Source organism: Aptenodytes patagonicus, chromosome 2, assembly GCF_965638725.1.
Source record: "Aptenodytes patagonicus chromosome 2, bAptPat1.pri.cur, whole genome shotgun sequence".
Lineage (NCBI taxonomy): Eukaryota > Metazoa > Chordata > Aves > Sphenisciformes > Spheniscidae > Aptenodytes > Aptenodytes patagonicus.
Window position 1 is genome coordinate 83723722 of NC_134950.1, and position 25689 is coordinate 83749410.

The following is a 25689-nucleotide window of genomic DNA, read 5'->3' on the forward strand; positions in this document are numbered from 1 at the left end:
GAAGCAATAGCTTTGTCTTTAGCAACCAGAATTGGTGCAGAAGTAATAGTTGTATGTGTATGTACAAGTTGTGTTCCTCCTCTGGACAGAAGGTTTTATTTTGCTTTGTTTAAACACACATTCCTTTTTGACGATTGATGGAGTTGTCTTTCTGTGTAAAGATATTACAGAACTATTGCTTATCATTATTAGATGTATGACTTCATTTCTGTTACAGCACGGAGCTCCTTTCATTTTGTGATGAATGAACAGTGGGGGGAGAGAGAGAGGAACACTGTGAAAATTACAACACTTTGTCATTCATTTTAGATTACAATGTCTTGACAACACGACTTGGTTGCAAAGTAGAAGACAGTAATTTTAAGAGAGTAAATGCTTTTAAGACTAGACAGTCTGATTTTACTGAGGGTAATTACTGTATATTACTAGAAAAGTAACTTACTAGCTTACAAGCTTAGATAACTGGTGTGCTTGAAAAGCCAATAGCTGTGCCTTAAGTGAAGTTATATATATAAATGAAGCTATATATCTCACTGAAATCTTAAGGTAGTCATGCACTGGGAAGGAAGAAAACTTTACCGTGTTAACTCCCAAGAGGAAATGTGCATAATCATTTGTTTGTAAAGCTAATAAACTAATCAGATCAATGGGCTGTCGCAATTAATTATTTTTTTTTCCCCTAAATTTCATGGGCTCTGGATAGATAATTGAAGTCCATTATCTTGAAATATTTGAAAGACTTGTACTAGATAATTGCTTTGGATACAGAAAAGAAAAAAAATCATCATTATAATAACTACTATGGACTATACTCTTTTTTTGCCTGACTTGACTTTATAGGAGCTACTTTTCCAAGTGAGCTTCATTCTCTGTGTTGATACTTATTACTAAAATGAAAAAGCTTAAATTTGAACTGAGAAGTAAACTCACTTGTAACCTAATTATTAGAAAAGAATTTTCATTTGGATCTGTTTGACTACTGAATAGCAAATTTTAAATGTGCCTAGATTTAGTGAAAATTGTTGAAAATAGCCACTGGGGGAAGGCTTTGACAAATTTTCTCTTTCTGACATGGTGTTGATTTGATGGATTCAGAGTATTGTTTACACTCCAGTCTTATGGTTTCAGATTAATTTTTCGTGCCTGTTAGATGAGCTATTAGAAGAGTTCTTTACAGATAGCTGAATGATACTGAATTGTAACAGTTCTCTGAGCTTCATGCTAAAAGTGACAGAATAGCTAAACGGCAATGAAAAGTGCTTTCAACAGCCTTGGCCAGTGCTAAATATTAATAGTGACCGGATAAGATAGGATTATTGCTTTTTAATTAGCATGCCAGGTAAATCTGAGAATTTTTGCTGTGGTTTGAATTAGAGAAGACAACAATTAGAAATGACTAATGTTTCTTGTCAGCATAAGTAGTTAAACACATTTTGGAAAAGAGTATCTATCTATGCTGCATGGAAAGGTTTTAAGTGATTTAATCGGGTTTAAGTTTGCCGTAACAACAGTTTGCCTTTGGCTTACCAGTAACAGTAATAATTTAGAAGTTGTAAATCGTGTCAGATCAAAGCATGTCCTAAGTTCATATCTGTTGGTCTAAATGTATTCATCAAATTAATATTAACCTATAGAAGGTAACCTCCCTGTTCACCTTTACAGCCTATGAAAAGAGAGAGATGTTCCTGGCAGGATAATTCTGGGCAAATGCTTAATTTTAGGTGCTTTGTTGACTAGAGAAAGAGCTGAAGAGTATTTATGCTAAGTTAGGCTTGACCTGTTTAAAAAAAAAAACAACAGCCCACACTTCAAAGGAAAAGCACTCTTAAGGTAATCGAAAAATCAAGACAGGCTGTTACTTAGAGGAGTGCTACTTCTTAAAATTGTCTTACATAGAGGGAGAATATACATGTATATTTTTTTTCCCCTGTAACAGCTGCATGTAATCATGCCTGGAATAAAAAAAAAAATAGTCATCACTGCTCCCCAAGTTCTTAAAGACATCTAAAATGGGGAGGGGGGTGGGGAATGAAATAATAGTCTAACAAGCTTTTGGCAAGACAAGTAATTCTTTGTCCTTTCTGGTGGTCAGGTGAGCCAAGATGGAAAGTCACTGCTTGACAAACTTCAGAGACCTTTGACGCCTGGGAGTTCTGATTCTCTCACCGCTTCTGCCAACTACTCAAAAGCAGTTCATCATGTTCTGGATGTCATCCACGAAGTACTGCACCACCAGCGCCAGCTGGAAAATATTTGGCAGCATCGAAAGGTCCGCTTGCACCAGCGGCTTCAACTATGTGTTTTTCAACAGGATGTTCAACAGGTAGGTTTTATTTCATGTTGTCTAAATGCCTTTCTGCTCTGTCAGCCTGTGATTTGATGCTGGTTGCATTGACAAGTGGGTTTTGAACGCCAAACCCCATGTTCTTCCATTCAGCAGTTGAATAGTTGCATGGGACTGACTGACTGATTCCAAGTTCTGTGTGTTATCAGAGGATATTGGCTGTTACAGGTAGAAATTATATTTGTAAGTTAGCTCTGCTTCAGTTTTTTCTTTTTTTAAATTAACTTCTTTATTTTACTTTAAGTCAGATAGGATGAAAAAGATTTTTATTCTAGACGGCTATTCTGAGCTTGTGCTGGAAGCTGTCATTCACATTCTAGGTAAACGTCTGGACTTGAAGTGTCAGAAAGACTTGTAGGAGTAACGTGCAAAAAAATTAACAGTGTTATTCTGTAACAAAGTTTTAGTTTCAAATCCTCAGTGATACTTAAATTTCTTTAAAACCTGAGAGTAGTATACTAAAGAGGTATAGAAATTACAGACAAGATTACTTTCTGACAATGACGCTGTTCTTGAATTAATGGTTATTAGCTGCCATATTTTTATTATTATGATGACATCCATAAAAATTAGTAGTTAAGTACAGGCAGTAATATCTCTGACATGATTTTAGCTTAAAAAGGTGAAGCTGTAAAGAAATCCTTTGCTGATAGATTTTTTTTTTTAATAAACAGAAAATGTTTGCCTTAGGCTGCAATTGACAGAGACATTAGTAATTTATCCCTTAATAGCTCATCTTCATAAAAAAGTAAAGATGGCCAGTATTTGCTGATCATGTTCTTTCATTTCAGTGTAAAGGCGTTCACAAATCAGGAACTTCCAAATGGAGATTTTAGTTAGCCAGTCAAACATTCTGGTTAAACTAATATTGTTTCTTCCGAATTAGTTGCACTTTAAGCCAAATTTCTTGTACTGGACTGTTTCAAGAAGATGCTGGATGTGAGCAGTTGGGAGTGAAATAACTTGGTTTCTGTCATTTACAGTAGTTGACAGAGATACTTAATTCAGGCAGGCGTTCGGGAGAGTGAGCAATCTCGTTAGCTCAACTTTCTTCTATACGCAGTGCCTGTCTCTTCCTGTAAGTTAAAGAAAACAGCTTAAAAAATACTTAAGCACTAAATTAAGTGTAAAATTATTAAAACTTTTGATGTAAAAAGAGGCATAGTTAATCCATCTAGGCTCGTTATTCAGTACATGCCTTACCTACCGGTTGGAGAAATTTCTTTCTTCCTGTTTATGCCTCTGGTTTCTCTATATGCTTTGCAAGGCAGATCTTGCATTAAGATATCGAGATATCCTCTTGACAATTTGCAACTGCGGCCTTCGGTGCTAATGCACATCTTTATTAACCACTTTAGATCTCAAGTGGCAGGCAGTTATGCAACTTCTCAACAATTAGATGTGACGAAGGATGCAGAAAGGCATGAAAAACGTTAGCTGACAAAAAAGTAAAAGAAAGTGGGGTCAATGTTATGAATGGTCAGGAAGGGCATAGAGAACCAAACTGAAAACACTATTATGCCACTGTATAAATCCTAGAAGCTCTTCATCAAGATTACTACATAAATAGTAGCTAGTCAGGAGAGTCCAGTGCTGGTACTTGCACAAGTAGTCAGTGAAGGGCACTCGTCAAAACTGATGAGGCACAGTCCACAAATGAACTACCTCTTAAACTTAAAAGGCTTCATAAGGAATCTTCAGAAACTGAAATTAACACAGTGGTTTGCTTCTCGTAGGGAAAAATGTAGGTCTTCTCAGTGGTACCCTAGTGCCACCAAACGCGGATTGGATCCCGGAACTTTCTCGTCTAGTTTGAATTCAATCCAAGTAGGACCTACTTAGGCAACCTAGGCCAAGGGATCCTCTGAGGTTATTTACCAGATACATAATTCAGGTTTCAGGCCTGTAGGCCAGGCTGCAGGCAGTTTATTTCCCGGGGGAAGGTGTTCATTAAATGCTACGGAGAGTCTTATTGTGCTGTTCCTACTCTTTGCTTTTATTATCTTGGTAGTCATAAAATGTTTGTAGGAAATTCTCTTTTTCGGCTTCTTCCTAAGTCATGGCTCTCAGAGTGGAGGAGTTAGCTCTGAAGCTGCTTTGTTCTTTGAAGTCGGCAAATAACCCTTCATTAGACTCAAGTCATTGTGGAGTCACCACCAGGTTCTTCATCAAGAAGCTGGATTTTCCTTCTCTGTATGAGACCTGTCAGCCCCTGGAACTGGTGCATTTAACCTCAAATAGTCTCAGGTTTGAAAACAACAAAGTAGACAGCTTTACCTATTTTTATAACTTCCAGTATCAAGAATGTGTTATCCAAATCACGCATGTGGATTGTGAGTATAACATAAGTTTTCAGTATGAACCAGTTGGCTCAAGAGGGTTAATCCATCTAGGCTCGTTATTCAGTACATGCCTTACCTACCGGTTGGAGAAATTTCTTTCTTCCTGTTTATGCCTCTGGTTTCTCTATATGCTTTGCAAGGCAGATCTTGCATTAAGATATCGAGATATCCTCTTGACAATTTGCAACTGCGGCCTTCGGTGCTAATGCACATCTTTATTAACCACTTTAGATCTCAAACTAGATCTTATGTACAGAGATGCAGCCCCTGCTTGCCATGTTCCTAAGCCCTTCCCTTAATAATAGTAGTAATCACTGCCAGAGACTGGGTTGTCCTTTGGTTTATCCCTGTAATGGCCGTTAACATCCACGTTGGAGGCTTCTGAAATGTTGCATGTGGAAGTATAGCTCTTTGTTATGTTGCTTTAACTTAACTTTCAGATACTGGTGTATTTTAGGCACTGCCTTGTGAATCACAATGTGAATTGCGGTTAATATTCCCATTTGTAATACAACTTTTCATACTTTCATTTCAGTGCAGATCATGCTGTAAGACAATGATAATTCAACATCCATACCAGACAAATTAATCTAATAGTAGCCAGGAGCAGATGCCTTAAAGATAACGGCAGGCACATAATGGTATTTCCCTGGAATAGCCTTGCTTTGGCAAATTGTAGCGCGCTCAGCTTTGAAAATCCATCGGGGGAAAAAAGTAATCTTGAATAATAAGGATTCTTTTTTCTTGCAAAACAACAAAACCAAAACAACCTTATCAGATCATCTGATTTATCTGAGAAATGTTAGCTCTTCAGTTGAATGATCATTGACACCATTCAGTGCATGAAATTACTCGGTTTTTGAGGTATTAGTTAAATTTATATCCAAGACAATTCTGGAATGGTTTTTGTAGAGCTCCAAAGCAACTTTCTAAAATACTTTAGTTTTCATTTGCACATTCTCTCAGGCTTCTTAGTCTTTGTTCAAACCTTAAAAAATTCAATTAAGATTATCTAGCATGATTTAGAAACTAGCATGAAAACCTTTTTTAATTATTGTCAGTAAAGTTAAAAGGTTTTTTTCACGTCAAAATAAACTAAGTGCAGCTCTCTTCCACTGTTTATAGTTAAATTGCACATAGTGGCAAGCAACCAAGTGCATTGTAAGTGAATCTGTAACTGTCCTTCAGCATGAATCTGTGATTTCCTCCTCTTTCCCCTGCTGGCATAGTTTTCCGCTGGATTAATGAAATAAATGAGTTCATGGAAGTCTTAAGTGAGTGACAGAGTTGAGTTGGAGGACGGAATTAGCTGTGATGAGCTGGTACTTCATTTTGTGTTACTTCCACCTTAGAAAACTGGTTGTTTGTTGTTTTGTTTTTTTTTTCCTTGTGTCTTCTATGTTCAGTATTGGGAAAGTGTTTCTAGTGGAGCTTTCCAAATCAACAAAAACACTGTGGTGCTAGCTGTGTACACCAAGAATCATCTGCTAATTTCTTGGAGCAAGTAATAAGGAAGGTAGCACATGAAATATTAAAAATAGTACATAAGACGTGAATTAGAGCAAATCTGAAATTTGAAATTTCAGGTGAAAACCTATGACAGTCTTAAACTGAACAGAATCCTGAGTTTCACCTTAGATAGCAGAAACGTGCCAGGAGATTGAGTTCCTAGTTAGTTTGTATATTAACACCAAATAAGACGGTGGGTTGGGTTGGTTTTGGGTTTTTTTTGTTTGTTTGTTTGGTCATGTCCCCCCCCCCAGTAAAAGTCAGGTCATTGGCTGTTGCACTCAACTGTTGAAAATAATCCCTCTAGTGTAAAACATGCTAATAAAAGTATAATTTTATGCTTAAGAATTAACGAGCTTACCAAGTGGATAACGTACGCCAGCCTTTCACCTAAGGAAAGGAAAGGAGCTGGCTCTGATGGTTCTGATACGAAGCAATAAAGCAGAGTTGTAATAGCAATGTGGGGGTTTGTGCTGCTAAGCCATGAAAGGTCAAAACTGAACATAAAAGATAATGTTTCTGGTGATACTGCTGACACTCCTATGGTCAAAGTTTTTGGGCCTGAAAAAACACTCCTGATGGCTTGCAAGCCAGAGATTAGTAAAACATACATGTAGGTTTTTTTCAAAACATACATTTATTAGGTCCTCGCTGACCTTGGGTGTCTTCTCTCTGTCTGTTCTGGATAAATGTGCTGCTTCTCCTTCCTTGATCTGCCTGCCTCAAAGACTCCGTCTGAGTTTTTGTTGTAACAGTCACTTGTTTCAGCCTTGACTAATGAAGGGCGGGCCAAGAATGCTTGCTACTTGTTCAGCCTCAAAATAATACTGATTGCACTGCGCGATCCTCCTGTGGCTTTTGGAGGTGGTTCCAGTGTGAAATGGTTCTTTTCGGGAGAGAGTATTTCCACATTTGAACTACCCGAAGATTAGAAAGGCAGAGATTTCCATCTTCCCCTTCTGAATGTTATGTCAGCAGCAAGTAAGTGGTGGTGATCTGAAAAGTGAGTGTGCAAAGTAGCTAAGGGTAGGGGGGTAAGGACTGGATGACGATGTGGGGAGGACTGGTGAAAATGAGCATGTTGAGTCTGCAAAAGATCAGATTGTTTATTTCTGCAAACAGCATATACAAAACATATTTTACAGCCACGAGCAATGAATTTGTAAAGATGAAGCCATCTTTCCATAGTAGTTTCTTCTATCATATATTCAGTATTGGTGTTTTAAGAACAAGCAATTTTTTTCTAGAATCTATATTGGGCATAAGGATGGTTCTGCTGAGACTGCAGTTAGAGCTTAATTGCATCATTAAAGCGACTTGCTGCAGTGGAGGATTATCAATACTGAAAAGTATTGAGCCTCTTAAATTCCTATGTATTACTGACCTACGGGAGTGAATTCCATGTGCTTTCAGTATTAGTAGACAAGTCCTTAGTGGGTTGGTATGATGGTTTCTGTAACTCTTACCTCTCCCAGGAAGAGGAAGAAAATGCATCATTTCAGATTGCTAAATGGCTAATATCAGTGCCAGCTAATGGTATTGTCCTTTGGTCAAAGTGGTATGCAAAAGCTCTCACTGATGGGCAAGAGCATACCTTAACTTTGACTCTGCTTTTACATGCTGTGAAATTCCCAAATAAAGAGTGCTTCCTCAGGTTTGTTAAGAATCAAGGTAAGAAGGCTGAGCACTAATAAGACTTGTATTCATACTGATTTCACTTAGAGGCAGCAATGTTTCTCTAGTTGACTGGTTTATGTCATGATCCTGTGTACTGGATTTCTATGACAATTTCTTCTCTTGAGAAGTTACTGACCATTATTTGGAGCAAAAATCATTCTCCCTGGGCTGCTTTCTGCTTTTCATCCCACGCTTTCTGGGACAGATTTTGCTGTTGATTTCATTTGTTAGCTTATAACTGTTAGTAGTCTCCAGAGTCCAGTCTAATTCTCTCATCCAAACATGTCTCTCTTTAGCTCTTTTATAATGAGAAAAGCAGAGTAGTCTCTTGAAACTAGTCAAAAGCATTGGTAATATAAACTTTACAGATAACTGAGGCCATGTTTGGCTCCTCGCTCTACCTTCTCTGATCGATACTTTCCCTTGAAAGAAGCAAATGAAAATGTACACTGACCTAAAACACAATATTCTTTTGGCAATACTTACTAGGAAAAACAAACATCGCATAAGTGTTGGTGATTTGAGATGGCTGTATTATGTGGCGTTAGGGGATTGTTTGTTGTTTTGAAGATGTCTGGTAGGAGAGAGTTTGCAAACGAAAAAACATTCTAACAGTCAAGATACATGAGAAAAATCACACCAGATGGTTTCATTTTGTCTACTAAAGAAAGCATGGATGTTTTGTATGGGAATAGTGTGTGGGATTACATGTGCACTGAATGTAGCCATGAGTGATGTTGCAGGAATGGTTCTCAAGTCTGTTTGGAAGCAAACAAACTAAACAAAAAAAGTCTTTCTCTTTAGTTACGCCAAGTGTTAAATGCTTTCATACAGGAGAAGAGGAAAAAAACCTCACCAAACTTCAGGAATCAGTGTAAAGGATACTAGTAGATAAGGAGAGATAAGGTACAGGTTTCTGGCAGGTATATTCAAAACGAAACAAAATACTCAGCATTCTTCTTTCTTTAAAACCTGAAGATAAATGTTAGGTAGAGTATTCCACACCACTACATAAATACTGTGTAAAAATGGTTAGCTGACTTAAGAAAATGGCTTATATGCAGTTGTTTTTAATTCTGAACAGCATTCTTGAACCTCTGACCTCTGACCTCCAAAGAATTAAGTACCGTATGCATGCTAGCTAATGAATGAATGAAGATATAGCTAAGATGTATTAGTTTGGAGAGAGACCGGATGTTTTTGTTCATTCACTCATCAGAAACTTGGTATGTGTGCAGTAATCTTTTGTGTTAACTGGCAGGAACTAATTACATGTACAGTTTTTACTATTTATAAAGCTGTCAGCCCAGCCATTGTGGTAGAAGTGTTAATGTCCTTAAAATGTCTTTCATTCCTCACTTTTTCAGCTATAAAATTTACAATACACAATTATGTCTATCCGATGTTTTGAGGAGAAGCTTCTTCAGAATTGGGGCAAAATCCTTCATGTGCTCTGAATGCAGACATCATTCATCTCATAATGATTTCAACTCAATTTTATTGCATTAATTAAAAATTCTACTACTGAATCTTTCTTCTTGACTTAATAATATGTAGTAGGAGAAGCTATTTCTCCTCTAAAATAAAACTTCACTGTGTTATTCACCAGCATTGTTGGGGAATGTGCAAACTCCATTAGTGTTACCTTACAGAAAAATGTCAGCTGAAGGCATAAACGGATTACAGAGAGACCCTCACAAGGGGTCTAGCCACTTGGATCAGATTACTGTCAAATTGATGAATGTGTAGAAATGAGGTTGTCCTTGGTAGGCTTCAAAATAAACATATAATCTTAAATCATACGATTTAGCTAGTTTGAGCTAGTTATTGCCTTGAGAAAAGTTAATGAGATATAATTAGTGTCCTTCAATGGCAATACTGTGTTTTAATCCAACAGTACAGTACCTTATAAGCAGTCCCTTTACAGCTTCTTAGTTTCTTGAATAGTTGTCTTTTTGTTGCAACATTCAGTACATCCACTCAGAGTTTTTGTATGTCTCTCTTCTGTACCACAGGTGTTGGATTGGATTGAAAACCATGGAGAAGCTTTTCTTAGCAAACATACTGGAGTGGGAAAATCCCTGCATCGGGCTAGAGCTTTGCAGAAACGCCATGAAGACTTTGAAGAGGTTGCGCAGGTAAAAACAATCACATGAAGGACTGTAATTTGTCATGGAAATATATGAAAAATTCCTGCTGTGGCACTGAAGGGTTGAGTAGAGGGAGCTCCACTACAAAAAATTCAGTTCCAAGAATGGACTATTTTGTTTCTGTTGCAAGCTCTTATTTCATTTCTGCTTTGCGCTCCAGTTTCAACAAGAAAAAAAACAAACTTCCACAGTCCTGCAGAGAGTGGGAGCCTTGAAGCCCGACAGAGCTGCTGCTGATATTATTATTTATTATTATTATTATTTCAAAAGCATGCTTTCAAATATTGAGTCGCAGAAGAATGAAAGCTCTCCTTTTAAAGTAACTTAATTCCATGGGATTCTAGGATTTAAACTTTTGTGCAGCCTGTAAGAGAGGATGGAGATGAATTGAAAGCCCTGCTTCCTGACTTTAAGGTTGAGGAGCTCCCAAATCCCCACAACAGTTTGATGGGGGTGAAGGGAGGACTCCTAAGAACCCAGGTGAGCCAGCAAACTGGTCAACCTGGCTTTGATTTCTTTAAATACAATTGAGTTTGTGTATGTCCTCCTGTTCTGAATCACTGATACCACCGCTTTTTCCATAGGAAGACTCTAGTTTCAGCCTTAAGTGGAACTGATGATAGAACTTCAAAACACACTTTTCTGTGAAAAAGAGTCAAGCCAAAAGAAATAGAGATACTAAGGAATGCAGGGAGCATAACAAGAGGAAGTTGGTTTGGGTGGCAGCCTTGAAAAGGGCATGAGGTGAATAAAACCCATTAGAAGCTGAAGGCTAGAATCCTCCCCATTAGTAACATGTACTGTCTGTCCAGTCTTAATGATTGGTAAGAGTAAACATCTCTAAGATTCATCAAGAAAAATCTCATTAAGGTAGGGTTGATACAGTGGTCCTTCAGTCAAAACAGAAGACGCATCATTAGAAGATTCTGAAGTGACATGCAGGAGCTCAGCAGTGACACCTAGTATGGCGGATGCATCAGAAGTGTGTCTACAGATTGCCTGTTTAATGGATGATTAAGCTCTTAGTAAAATTTCACTTGTAAATACAGTCTTAGAGCACTCCAGTGACTGAGGACTTGAAATAGCATCAGAAAGCTTCCTCAATATTGATTTCCTATAAAATTTTCCAAAATAATAAGCGTTGTTAGTTTTGTATATACACATGCTGGATTTTCCATATGCATGCCTAATACTTCATTTTTAGTAAAATCTGTAATATTTTACATGTGGAAGTACTTACTTTTCTGGGTCAGACAAGCAAGAATCTGTTTCTGTAAGATACTTAACAAAACCTGAATGATCTCATACTTAATACTGTTATTTGAGCAAAGAAGAAAAAAATGTTTGAGTAACCAAAGGGGGTGAAGTTTGTAGAACTGTTAGTGGGATGTAAACTATTAAAAAAGCATCTTGTTAATTTGCATTATACTTTGAAGTAGAAAGTTGTAAAGCAAATACTTAGAAAATATTTCCTAAAACTGAATGTTACTACAGTTTAAAATGATCTCTTTAGGGGACGGGTGGAATTTCTATTTTTGGAGATACTTAAAACTTAGACTGGTCAAAGAACTTAAATATACTACAGGGGACTATCTTCCACTGACAGAAGGATGGACAAAATGATCTAATAAGTATTTTTTTCGTCTCTAATTCTTGAATGTGTAGTGACTGCCAAGAGAGGCACACCCTCTGAGTTGTTCCTCTTATTTGCTCTAAAACTGAATGTAAGCATGCCCCAAAAGGCATTCCTGTTGTTGGTTTTATAAGGAAGATTATGTTCAAGTGTTAGACAGCAATCTGCAGTCCTTGTTAAAGCATGATTTGGCTGATTTATTCTCTACCTAAATGTCTGGTTGGTCCAGGTCTTTGTTGTGTTTTGATTTTGGGGTTTTGTTGTTGTTTTTTGTTGTGTTTTGGTTTTTTGCCTTTTTTTTTTTTTTAATAGGACCCTAGGTATAATTAGGGGTTTTCAGTCAGCTCTAGTCAGAAGTTGAGAGGAAGCAGTGTCAAGTGAACTGTCAGTGGCGTGGCAATGTTTTATCTAGTGCAGGGAGCCAACAGTAATGTTGAAGTGTTCCTGATTGAAGGCTAACTTCTGATTTTGAGAGGAGCTAAAATTATTATTTCTCTTTTCTTCCCTTCTGCTTCCTCCCTCTTTTTTTTTTTTTAATGTGAATGAGGTGCTAATTTCTCAGCAGCGTTCAAAGAGATGTTAAAATAAGCTGTGTGTAGAATAGAAAAGATGTTCCAGAGTCAGTGGGCTGTGGGCTCACAAATTATTCACTTTAAAATTCATGTGAAATGAAGGCTTGGTTTTTTGGCACTTTTTGTTGCCACTACAGAAACACTAGATAGTCAAAACTCAGCCGACTAATAATCCTCCCCAAATTCTGATATACTGACATTCGTGCTACACACACACACGTCAACTTGCACCCACTATTGTAAAATTGATTATTGCTCTTTTCATGTGAAGCCTGTCCAGTTCACTTTCTACTTACCTTTTTTTTTTCTTTTTCCCCTCTCCCCATGATCATCTTTGTATCCATGAGACCATTTAGTCAAAGTGTCAAGACTCCAAATTTTGACATAACTGATTCACTTGCGGGCACAGATTTTCAGCTTAGAAGCACTGGATGCAGAACAGTAGTATGGTTGTACTTCCCTATGCATTTTTGTATGAAATTCTAAGCCAGCTTCTCCTGTTTTAACGATGATTGATGTCTGCTTTTTCACAGCAGTCTACGTTCAAAAAGCATGAAAGGTGTATGGCAAGATTTAATTAGTAAAATCTTCCACAGATAAGTGTTGGTTTTTTTTTTTTTTTTTTTTTTTTTCCCCTCCATCTGCAGACTGCATCTGAGTAAAGTACTCAAGTCAGCTTGGTGTAAGAGACGCACAGGAAAGATTCTTCCAAACCTTGTTTGAATACACCTATCATTTCCTTACCACCACCGGTTACCACCTCCTTTAAGGCTGTAAAAAAAGTTCCTGTATTTGAACTGGTTATACACTTTGCTGTACAAGTAATGTGCTGTAAATGAATGGCTGTAATACATCAAATTAAAGGTCCATGTCTTACATTATCTTGTGACCCTTGCCAGATGCGCAAAGAAAAGGGACTGTATGCATAACAAGTTACCTTTAACCTCCCAGTTGTCTAGGCTTATTTGATGGCTGTAACTGAAGGATGCATCAGAACCAGTGTTTAATAGTCACTGATGGACTTCTCTTCCCTTAATTAGGCTAGCTACTTTTTGAACCCATTTATGCTCTTGGAATGTATGCCAGATCCTGTGGCAATGAGTTATGCAATTTAATTGCTCCTTAGATGAAAAGTACTTTTGCTTTTTCATTTTAAGTGTGTTGTCTGATGCTTAAATGTGATAGCATCCACTGTACTTAATGAGTAATCTATCTTAATTTTCTCTACCTTTAATGATTTGTATACCTCTGTTAATCTCCCTCCATCCATGTGTGTCTGTCTTCCCCCTCCATAGTGCAATAAACTCCAGTTTGTATGAAATTCAGTCCATACCTCCACTCACTTCTGTTGCTGTATTTATTATCAGTAGTACTCATTTCTGCAGTAGTCGCTTAAATTTAACCTTTGACTTTTCTATGATGTGTCACTTCATATGCTTTCTAAAAATACGGTGTTTTTTTTTTTCTGAAGAATATGTAGAGAAGGTTTCTCAACAGGAAGACTAGGAAAGCGATGGGATGTGTTGTTGGGGAAGATGATAAACTCTCCACTACGGAGAGTCTTTCAGCATTTTGGAGAAGAATGCCTATTAAAGACTCGAGTATAGCTGATTGTACCTTGGGGCACAGAGGGATGGACTAGAGGACTTGTTAAAGCTCTTACCAGGCTGATCTTTTCCCCTGGGATTTGGGGAGGGTGTGCTAGTGGAGAAATTCTGAGGAAGGGTTCATCTGTTTCAAAACTCTCTGTTGAATTTGTCACCGTGAAGGCTCCTTTGTCAATTTAGGAAACTGCCATAAGCAGCTTCAAGGGAGAACTCGTCCTCTTTCTGCCTAGCCTTCTGTTTTCTAACTGGTGGCTGCCCCTTGGGAGCAACATTTTCAAAATCTTCACGTTACTACTTTCTTCCCTCCAAGCATTGTTTAGAAGTAAGCAGAGAGTTGGGAAAGGCAGTAGTTAGTACAGCACGCCTATTTGCTGCAATTTTATTCCAAAGGGCAGTTATTATCTACCAAGATAAATATTTATATTATATTTCAGCTCTACGTGGAAGAGACATTTTAGCGATAAGGCATGTGTCTGCTGTTAAGGTTTAAGAATTGCAACCCCTTTTGAAGCAGCATCTAGGTTGTGATCATTTTTAAGTACAGGCAGTTCACCATCCAGCTTACAGAAAGAGAAATCTGATGTGCCTGGGCCTGTGTTACGCGGAAGATACTCCTGGAATTCATAAACAATGCTTCACATGTGAGATAAAGTTTTCATTAAAATGGGAAACTTCTGTTTCAGCCATCTGCAGCTGGGTGTGGCTCTCTGGGTTGATGAAGTAGTTGTTGTTCAAGGAGTGCCTTAAGGCTCTTCAGCCTTGCCCCTTCAACACGTGTGAGCTGCGACCATGGAAGTCAAAACACCAGAGCACAGATCAGAGTGTGTTCTGGGCCAGCACGGCCTGGCCAGTGATCTGGAGCGTTTGGGTAGTGCGCTCCCCACTGAAAAGGGTACGCTTATGTTAGTCGCTGCAGGCTTTCCCAGGGAAACTGGGGAGGAGTACTCTACCTCTCCGTGCAATTAAAAAGCTGAAGGTTAAGGAAGGGCTAAGATGCACATAAGTCAAAATCAAGGAGCAGCATGGATTGAATTCCTTACATAAATAGATCACAATAAATGAAGGGGGAACTCCCCCCAGATATATGAAAGCCGCACTGAGTCATGTAATCTGTCCTGGGCTTGCCTGGTAATTTACTTGAGATCCTGGAGGAGAGCTCTTGATTTTCTGCCCCTCAGTTGAGTTTTAGGGCCGGGCTCGGATTTAACTTTTGTGGATATTATAATGTTAATTAGAGGTGTGATACTATATTTATGGCAAAGAAAAGCACATTTCCATAGCCTTAATTTATCTTGGCAAGCAGTGTTTTTACCTGATGTAATTGAGGTTGGGAGAAGATGGAAGGGCAGAAAGGAAAAGAGAAAGGTGTAGCTTATATGGTGAAATTTTTTTTTTTTTATAGTCTGTGGTGCAAACTTATCAGGAGACCTGATGTGGTGACATAAGCAAAGCTCCTTTAGTGTAGACTTGGTTTCAATCTGTTTTCTCCCGAGTTTAACATCCTTCTATGCTTTCTTGATGAGTCCGTTTTGAGAACCATTCTAAGGCATGAAAACCCAAGGTTAGGCTCAAAAAGAGCACCCAAATTATAGTGAATGTTTGGAATCAGTCCTGTTTTGAATGAATGAGAAAGATATAGATGCAGGCTGCAAGTTCTAAGATTTAAGAGTTGTTGAACGTCTCTCTCTTCTCCGGACCATAGCGCTCTCAGCACATCAGGTACCATACTTCTCCCATTCTGTTTTCTGCTGTGACCCAGGGACTGTTGATCTGCCTGTGTTAATCCTGTGACATATTGGGACAATAGTCGCCTCTGACACTCAGCCATAGCCGACTTCTAAACCTTCCTCTGTTGCTGCTGTTTCACAAATGGTGATCCACTTGACATGTAAATTTTGGATACCTCACTTCTGTAAGAATGGAGAGAAATTTTCTCCTTCTGTGCCTGGTCACTTTCCACTCTCCTGCTGGATGTGTCGATTTGATGCTAAGCGTCTCTACTAGCAGCTAGGACTTTCTTACCTCTAATATTCGGCCATTTCGACAGTCTTCTGGCCTTGACTGTAGTGATTTTTCCCGTGTTGAAATAGGCCAGTTTGCACGTAATTAGACATTTGATTTAGGCTGATCTTTATTCTAGTTGTGAGTATAAAATACTAATTCCAAGGAAGAATAAATAGGCTCCCAAGTTCTGGATCAAGGAAACATTTGAATAAATAAGGAGCTAAGGAATGAATTTATTCACAGTTAAATGAAAAAGGATCTAGAAATATTAAAAAAACTTTAGTAAGATTATATTCTACTAACTTTAAAAAAAGAAGAAAGAAAAATACATTCCAAGGGCCTTTTTTGCCTTTTTGTTTTCATTAGTTGAGTGGCTTTAAACTATACTGACTGAATTTTCTTCCATTTAATCCTGTGAAACGAACTTCTTTCTCTACAGAACACATACACCAATGCAGATAAGCTCCTAGAAGCAGCTGAACAGCTCGCTCAGACTGGGGAGTGTGACCCGGAGGAAATTTATCAAGCTGCCCATCAGCTCGAAGACCGGATACAGGATTTTGTTAGGCGTGTGGAACAACGCAAGATCCTGCTGGACATGTCTGTGTCCTTTCACACTCATGTTAAAGAGGTAAAACTGCTGCTAAGTCACAGTCATAACTTTAAGCCTCAAACCCGATATTGTCCAATGTTGCTTTCATCGTAAGAACCTTGCCATAGCAAGTCATGAACCCCTATTGTACGGTGGGTTTTGGTTTGCAGTTCACTGTGGATTGGGGGCTGGGGTAGGGTGGTTGGTTTTTTTTATGGATTTATTTATTTATTTGTTCTATTTTCTTTCTTTCACAAGCAGCTTCTACCTCCTTTGTTGTGCAAGTACACAGGCTTGTTCAGTCACGGGGAACCGGGGAGGGTCAGATCAGGGAACTGATACAGCTAAGAGAGACAGCATTGCTGGGGGAGATACTGTGCACTTCTGTTGATTTTGGGGTTTTTTGTTGTTGTTTTTGTGTTGTTTGTTTGTTTTTTTTTTTAATCCAACCAGCTCTCCAGTGTAGTTAACTGAGTTGTCAGACACATGGTTAGACTGACACGGTTCAGGAGACTGAAATGCATGGCAGAAGCACAAGGCTACTTAAGGCAACCCTGCTGCCCAGAGAGACTTTGTTTTCTTTCTGTTTTACACCTTGCATTTTGATCTTGTATATTGATGGTTCTTCACAACCTAAAGAGCTTATCTGATAATGACAATGATTTACCTTATGTTTGCAATTTTTAGTCTCCTTCAAAGGTTAAACTGATACACCAGGAAAAAGAAAATTCAGCCAAACACACTTAATTTTCAGCCAGATCAGTCTTCTGCTCCAATTCAGAACACAGATCGTACGAGTTTATAAGCTCATGGGAGAGGGTGAAATAGGCTAGAGCAAGAATAAGGACTTCAGTAAGGGGTTTTGGTTGAAGGTAGTGGCAAATTTTGACAACTGTAGATTACTTGTTTTCTGTTTAGAGCTCGTTAAATGTTCTCGCTGCTCAAACTAGGTGAAAATATTAAAGGCTTCTGGATCACAGCATGTCAGAGTATGTGTCTTCCTTCCCTTCACCCTACATCACGAAATGGTCTGTTCAGTGGAGAAGTATAGTATTCAAAGTAGCTTCTTCAGCAAAACCTTTTAGAGGGTAAGGGTGGAAGTTTTTTGTATGTGAAACATCTGCTTTGCACTTGAAACAAACACACCAGGCAATTGGTCTTTGAAGGAGGTCAGGATTGAATTACTTCTTTAGCTCTAGACCTGAGTACATAGCTCCCCCATCAGTTTTCTGTTAGATGCTTCGTTGCCGATACTCTCCCAGGACTCTGCTTGTTTAAACAAAACATAAATGCTGTATCGTAAGCTATTCTTATGGGGCAACTTTTTTGTTTCACTTTTCTCAAGCACATAGTGCTGTTCCATGACCTGTTGTGAAGCACAGGAACAGTCAGCTGCTGAAACATGTTCATTGTTCCTATAGACTTCTTCATTACATGTTTTTCTTAGCATCAAGAAGAGCAGCTGGAACGGTATTTAAATGGCTAGAGTTGGCCGTAGTGATGAAAGACGGATACTGTAAAAGGATTTGCAAGGAAAGGGTTTTAAAAAAATCCCAAAAAACAAAAGGCAGACTGATCTGTGAGTCACTATTGAGTAATTCTGAGAGGCTGATCCAGATGTGCTGGAATGTTGCCACTGCTCCCCTAGATAATAATGTTTTATTGAAAAAAAAAAAAAAATACTCTGTATCTTGATTTATTTCTTTGGGAAAATGGATGTTATTGTGACCCTGTAAGTGCACACGGCTGTTACTATGGCACCCTCTTTGCAGCCTGGACTTTGGGGGAAAGGTACTGTGGCTGATGCACACATGTTGATTTTTTTGTTTTGTCATGTGGCTGACATCTATACCTAATAAAGCAAGGAAAATTAAAAAGAGTACTTATTTATGTAAGCAAGACTATCTTTTTATTTATTTGCATTCTACTTAAAAATACAGGTGAGAGAGTGAGGCAGGTGGTTCATGTTTAGTAGACTAGTCCTTTGGTTATGGTGCGAAGAAATAGCAAGCTCAAAGCTGTCTTGTGCTTTCTGTATTCTGGTCTGTTTTCAAGAGCATGTTGTTTGTTATCAAACATGCGTGTGGAGTGTTGAGAAGGCATCACAAAGCAGATGGAAGATAAAAATGCCCTAAACCTGAAAGTCATCCATGCTTTGTTGGCAGGAGAATTGCATTTCTCCTGCAGGATGTGGAAAGTCGCTGAATAAATCAGTGCATACCTGTAAGCACATAACCTTTCTGCTGTATGGTGGAGTGAAGAAATCAATGTGCATTCTTAGCTGGTGAAGAGAGAAGTTCAAGTAGTAGGATAATATGCTAGTTGTTGAACCAGAAAGAGATGTTTCAGTTGTTTAAAAAAAAACAAAAACAAAAAACCCACAAAAAAACCCTCCAAACAAATCAAAACAAAACACCACCAACATGTTTTGCCCTTCAAATATTCAGGGTGAATTTTGTTTCTTGTATCTTTTTTGTGTTTTTCTGGTCTGAAAAATAGGCATGAAGAATAAAAACCCTGCTTGTGTGTGACAGTTTGGAGGGAGCCACAGAGCTGAGAAAAGTTGGTGATCTGAGTCGTTGGCTGTTTTGAGGCTTTGAAATCTGGCTCCGATATCCATCCAATCCCTTGATTTTTCTGAAGTAGGATGTTTTGTTGTGTTTTATTCTTTTTCCCAGAAATACTTCATGTTGAATGAATGCACCTCATCTGCATGAGAGCATTCCAATGCTACTTCTCCCCTGTAGCTTCACATAACCTTTATACTTGACACAGAATTTGCCTGCAACTTTTCCCAGCTTCCCTGGGAAACATCAGCCCTTCAGTGTCTGCACAGTACTGTTACTCTGTTCACGCATAGTAAATCAGCACAGTTTCTGCTTTTAGAAGCAGCGTGCTTGCCACAAAAGCAATAGATCGGCTTGACGTGTCTTGGAAGTAACAGACTTTTGCTATACCTGTGGGCAAAGCAGCTGTGTAGTATGTGTGCAGCAGCCTGTTACGATGCACATTGAAAATGCTGGTTGTCTCTAACATTTCCAGAAGTTCTGTAGCCAGGTGGTTACAAGCTGGTAGAGCTCCCTGTGGCTTACAAACATCAGAAAACAACATAGAAGTTTTCAGACTCCTCATAGACTAACCTTAATAGACCACATTTCTCATTGGGGAAAAAAAGGATGTATTCAGGGAAGCTAGAAATATGATGTTATGTAATGGTATTGCCATTACTCATTTTGCTTAATGGTGATCCAAGAAAATCAGTTACTTGCTGTATATGTAAATTGTGATTCCATGCTGTTATGTTACTACTAGTTTTAAGTTTGCAAGGTTGTGAACATTGACACTTAGCTCCCATGCAAACAGCGAGAAATTTCAGTCTATAAGCCAAATTTTTCAGTAAGTGATGTACTGAAGTTAAGTCATGCACTGGCAAGCTTTAAAAGTGTTTGGGACCATAAATATCCCTATCAGAATCTTTGCATTGAAAGTACTGTGTCCTGGCGGGTTCCCAGCCTGAGGGTGGATAAAATGCAACTGAGCATCTGAACAGGTTGACCGTTGCAAGAGGGTGAATCCCTTACGGCTTTTGTGCCTTCTGACATTTAATAATATGAGGAGGGACAAGGGGAGAAAAAAAATTGCACAGATAACAGATATGTTTCCTAAATAAATGGTTATCATAAAAGGTTGTGTGCAAAACATGGGAGCAAGAGTCACAGTAGTCTTTGCTGTGAAATCTGTCACCCAGTAGGGATGAACAGGATTTTGGTGTGAATTCGAATTCTTCCATACACACACGTACAGAGACACATGCGCACACACTCTCTCTGAAATGGTTCCCTCAGCATCTGTGAGTGGGAAGACTGAAATCCTGGCCAAGCCAGGTGTTTGTAGTAGTGCCAAAGTAGAGCAAGAGAGATTTTCCTAACTGGAGTCAAGTGTGGGAATACAGATCAGAGCTGAATGTATGTGGAAGAGAATGATCTCTTCAGAGCCTGTTGGCTTTTTGCATGTAACCTTTTGCGTGTATTCTGACAAGTTGACTATAAAATAGCTCAGAGCGCTTTTTATGTATACACAATATGCTTAATGGTGTTACTAGATGTCTCTCTTCTTTTTTTCATCTACTCGAACTAAACTTTACACCAGAATAAACTGAGGTTGAAACAAAGAAAAAGGAAGTGGAATTGGCTAAGATTTCAAATGCAAAACCTCGCTCTTCCTGAACAAAGGTAATGAAACAGTAGTGTGTGCAAGCTGTTGAAGGAAGGTGGCATCGTTTTGAGGGTGCCAGTGCATGGGAAGGCTTGAGGAGGCCTTGCTCTGGCCATAATGCTGCCGATTCATTCATATCTACTTATGAGGCATGTGTATTTGATTCAAAAAAGCTTGTTGATAATGGTCTCGCTTTGTCTCACAACTCGCTGCCAGAAATATGCCCTCCTTTGCATTTTCCAGTATGGAAGGGTGTCCATCCGTGCAGCCTTTCATTTCTTTCATCCCAGGGTGGACCCTGAGGTGACAGACCTGCTCTTCTGCTTGCCTGTCATTCCTGAGTCTTTGAGTCTTCTGTGCTGGGTGGTCCACAGCTTAAATGTGGATGTCATAATAAGGCTGCTCTCTCCTCTGCGTGCCCTTTCCAGGCAGCAGAGCAGCTTTTGGATGCGCCCATCGAAGTGTGAGGGCTCTGTCCCTTGGGCTTTTGTGTGTGTCTAATATTTTTGTCATGTCATTATAGCACAGCAATGCTCAGTGTGATGGGTCTGGCAAAATATATGAAGTGCAGTCTCTGGTCAGTACTTTGATATGCCGGTCATCTTGAATCTGAGAGTTGAGGAGGACAATTTTTAAATCTGAAATGAGAGAAACACATTCAGTGGCAGCACACTGAAGTGTGTTGTGGTTTACTGGTTTGGTAGGACTAGAATCCAGTTTACCCAGCACAGATTTTCTCTCATGAGTTTTTCTATACTGGTAGCTACTTTGCTTGAAAACAGGGACCAAATTTAAGTCCAAACTTTACTGAAACAGCACTAAGTGCTTGAGAGAAGTGAGGCAGAAATAGGCCTTTAAGCTGTGTGAAGCTATGGTATAGACATTTTTTTCTTGTTCAGTTAAGAAATGGAATGAATGCTAACAGGGTACTAGTAGTTGATGTAGTTTTAGGAAGATGTGAGAAACTTGGTTTTGCTTTAAGGATGAATTTATTCTGAATAGGAAATTGATTCCATTATAATTGTAGAATAGATAGGGATATTTGAAGCTTTTTAAGATAATTAAATCTAATTTTCAAAAAATATGCATGCATTTAGTATCTTAAATGTCACTGAAAGACCCTGGAAGACAAACTCCTGGGGATTTAACATCTTACGTTTTTTGTTTTTAAAAAGATACAGTTTTTGTCCACTGCATGTCCTGAAAGCCAAAGCTTACAGGCAGACACGCAAACATCAGCCCCCTTCTATGCCCAGATACACTTGCTAGGGAAACTATTGCAACATTTAGCCCTGTACAAATAATAGCTTCTTCAACAACTGTGCCTGTGGTGATACACATACTGCAACACTGTGCTGGGGGGCAGGGGCAGAAAAGAGGAATTGGCAGTTTTTAAATGCAGAGACTGTGTGCCTGCCTTTGCCTTACCCTGCTGAAAAGGCTGGCTGAATAGCCAAAAGCCATTATTAAAAAAATGAAAAATAAAATAAATTGCAAAAGAGAGTGACAGATATTTTACCCTAATAAAATAACTCTGTGCACTTGGGAAGGTATTTACTCAAAAATAATTGTTCTCTGATTATATTTGGCAAAATACTGTACGGTCTTATTTAGTTGCAGTCTTTCAGGAGATTGCAGGGATGGGACTTAAATGGATAGAGGCCCATGATGGAAACACTGAAACTTCCAGGATGTTGCAGACAATTAAAATAATACCATCTCGGTGACTAATGGCATGCTCCCAAGAACTTAGGAAAGAGGTAGCACAGGATACAGGCTCGTTCAAGCAGATGTTTCTTAGTCTGTGCTATATTTAGATCAAGAAAAAAAAAATCTGCTGGGTGAAACATTTGCCTGTCAGGGATTCAGAATTTGATTTCCCTCTCCAATTTTAATTCTGGTAAGATGTGAAGAGCAGATGAAAAGAGCAGAAGAGCCTCCTTCTGTGACTGGATTGAGTTATTGATACGGTTTTCTCACTGTATGTTAGAGCTGTCTTGCCACTGGATAAAGTTCTTACTGAGGTCACAGGACTCGGTGGTTTGTTTAGGGATCTTCATGCTGCTTGTTTTACAGAGAATAGAAAAAAACATGCCTGGAAGTTGCTCAAAAGTTCACACTGAGAGAACGTTAATAGTTTTTTAATGACGAGTTTGTTTGGTTTTTTTCCCCCACTGGATTTTTGTTGCCAAGCTCTCTTTTATGGAATAATGCGTTACCTCAGAAAATCATTGCACTATAAAATCAGTAGTTCTGCACTGCTGAACGTGTATGGGTAAGCTCCAGTCTCTGTTCACCCCCCACTGTAAAGTGGTTGCTTTCTTTTGGCTTTGCTGTGCAACCTTGTATTGTCTTCATCCTTTGTTTTGTATCTGAAAACAAGGTAATTTATGTAATTTCCAGTATATCCAGTGCTCATTCTGGTTTTAAAGCTCTATACAAGCCAGCTGGCTATAGCCATCCATTATGAATGAAGCTCCTTGCAGTAAATTACATTAATTTCTATCCAGCTTTAATAACCTGGCAGTTTTGTTCATCTGTGTTGGCTTTATTCTAACTTTTGTGTATAAATATCAAGATTATTTTGAGGGGAAGCTGTTTGTCAGAAACCTACTTACCGGAAGAGTGTAAAAAGCTTATTTGGTAATGTATTAGAGTAACTTTTGCTATGGAAGTGTCACAGAGCTGTTTAGTGACTTCAGAAATGGCTTAAATTGTTCCACTTTCAACAGTGTATGAATCACAGCTAGACAAGTAATGCATACTAATTACTATCCTTCTCTTTCTGCACATTTGTAAAATGTTTTTCCTGCGCAAGCAGTGGGCAATTCAGCTAATGAAGTAGGCAAACGCAGTGTATTTTTGAGCCCTTTGGTACCTTAGGGGCAAGATACTATGTTTACAGTCATGCCGTGCTGACCAGGCACTAAGCCAGTTGGCGTTAACACTCTGTTGTGCTGGTGCCCATGTCTTTCTGCTCTAGGCAGGTGGTGTTGCTTTGAACTGGCTGCGCAGAAGGAAAAGTCTGCTTGTTCTGTGTTGGCTTGGTCTCCAGCATCCAGGGCAAGCTTTAAGGGAAGTATTCACATGCACAGTACATCACCAGCCCAACACTTAAGTTTCGTTGCTCCTGCCAGGTCCTCTCCACCCAGTTACAGAAGTGGCTTGATGCGTATGTGAAGAATAAGAAATGCAGAGGTGAGGTGTCCCTTGTACAGGTGTGACACAACCCAGCTGCAAAAGACATATTGGAAAAAATTGAAGTGGTTCTTAGACCTGCCTTCAGCCACAGTGCAGGTGCTTGTACAGGAGCCAAGGGGCAAACTTGATATAGTCCAAGAGACTCAAAATGGCTTTAATTCCAGTTTGTCTGTAATAAACGTCTCTGAAAATTGGGCCTTTATAGACAGTGCAATAAGCGTGAGGTAGAGCTCGTCCAGCTAGCACCAAAAGCATGAGATCTGCAGTCAACAACAAAGTGTTACTCTCAGATGAATATATTTGCACAGTTGCAAGCTGCACTGGTTGTGTGAACACACCAGCTCACTTGGAAGGTCTCTGACACGGTGTCCTATTATTACGGTTCAGACATAAGCTTCACAAGCTAGGAGAGGAATAAAAAGATGGCCGCTGGGCATTGAAAACTGAGTAAAGTTTTCAGGTTGTATTGTCAGGCTTCTTGCTCTTAAGTTTCGTTTGCCTCGAAGTGAAATTTGCATTCCTAAGTATGCATTTGGGGAAAAAAAAATTTTGGATGCTGCATTGGGTTATGCTGGAATGAATGTTGACGAGTGCTTTTGACCCACTTGCTAAGTTCTGTTGATTTGTGCTCCTTTTAATGAGAAAGACTGCTGTGGCTTGAGCTTGTGGTGTTTACGACTATGGAGTTGCATTCAGATCTGTGACAGGCATTGTGTTTGAAGCATATGAGTAGTCAGAATAACACAGTGTGTATGAATAGGCAGTTCCGTTTTGGGGGGTGGGTAGTAGATTTGTAGAAAAGAGTCTGGTTAAATCTTATTAATTCTTCCCAATTTGTGAACATTTAGCCTATAGCTTGGTTAACTCAAAACCTACCTCAGGAGGCATGTAAGGCTCTAAGATATAAACCCTAGCATTTGGTTTTAAAGTAAAGCTTCAAAGGAACCAATTAATCAAGATCTAGAATCCTTCACTGAATTTTCTATTTTAATGTAGCTCCATTGGTAGTTAGGAAACCTTTATGATCAGAACATTATAGAAACAGCAGCATGAAATGGGTATTTCTGTAGAAAATGTTAAGCAAAGAAATAAAACATTTATTTTTCTGCCTTTTGAAATTAAGCCGGTTTGATTTGCTTACTGTCTGTATTTTAACTACGTTAACCTTTTAATTAGGTTCAAAGTTAATAAAGCCTATTTGTATCTAAAATATATAAAGGCAGAGATTAAAATGTAGTCAAAAGATCTTAATACTTTCAATCAGAACAGAGTTGTTATTTCAGGATAAAAACCAAACTCTAATCCTTGTTCTTGGAATCGCAGGGTTTGGGATGTGATGGTAAAATAGAGAGGAGGGACCTGGTTTGAATGCTTCCCGTGAGAGTAGCCGTTTTGTTGTGCTGTTAGCGCTGCTCACGGGAGTGCTGCAGCAGACAGTTGTGCTCCCTCTCTTCAAGAGGTGCTTTTATCAGTTGCGCAATGGATGGCTGATGGTTTGTTGATGAATAATTTTCACGCGGAGCTTAGGATGCAACAGCTTGCCTCATGAAATTGTGGAGAAGAACACAGCAGGCTTCAAGTGACCAGTAGTGATACCTAGCTAGCATATACCTATGGATTTTTCCATAAGCTGCAATGCATGTGGAGTTCTGAACAGGAATACATGCATGTGTTAAGGGCGGGGGGGAACGTTGAGTTAACGGGTGGAATTACTTGTGATGATTTTTGTTGTAATAGTGCAAAATTGAGATCAAGAGGGTAAACACCACAGCTGTAGAGATCATGATAGAAAAATAACTTCTCACATCTGATTTTCCCTGTATTTTGTTTTCTGAAATGCCAT

General features: G+C 38.9%; 1 protein-coding gene across 4 annotated transcripts in view; it reads left to right on the forward strand.

Annotated features, from left to right (window-relative positions):
• TRIO (trio Rho guanine nucleotide exchange factor) overlaps positions 1 to 25689 on the forward strand; it is a 260532-nt gene that overhangs the window by 107479 nt on the left and 127364 nt on the right. For all 4 annotated transcript variants that reach the window (XM_076330348.1, XM_076330349.1, XM_076330350.1 and 1 more), the window contains 3 exons: positions 2093 to 2323; positions 9888 to 10010; positions 16278 to 16469. In XM_076330348.1, the coding sequence (XP_076186463.1) occupies positions 2093 to 2323; positions 9888 to 10010; positions 16278 to 16469 (546 nt within the window). The remainder of the gene's footprint in view (positions 1 to 2092; positions 2324 to 9887; positions 10011 to 16277; positions 16470 to 25689) is intronic.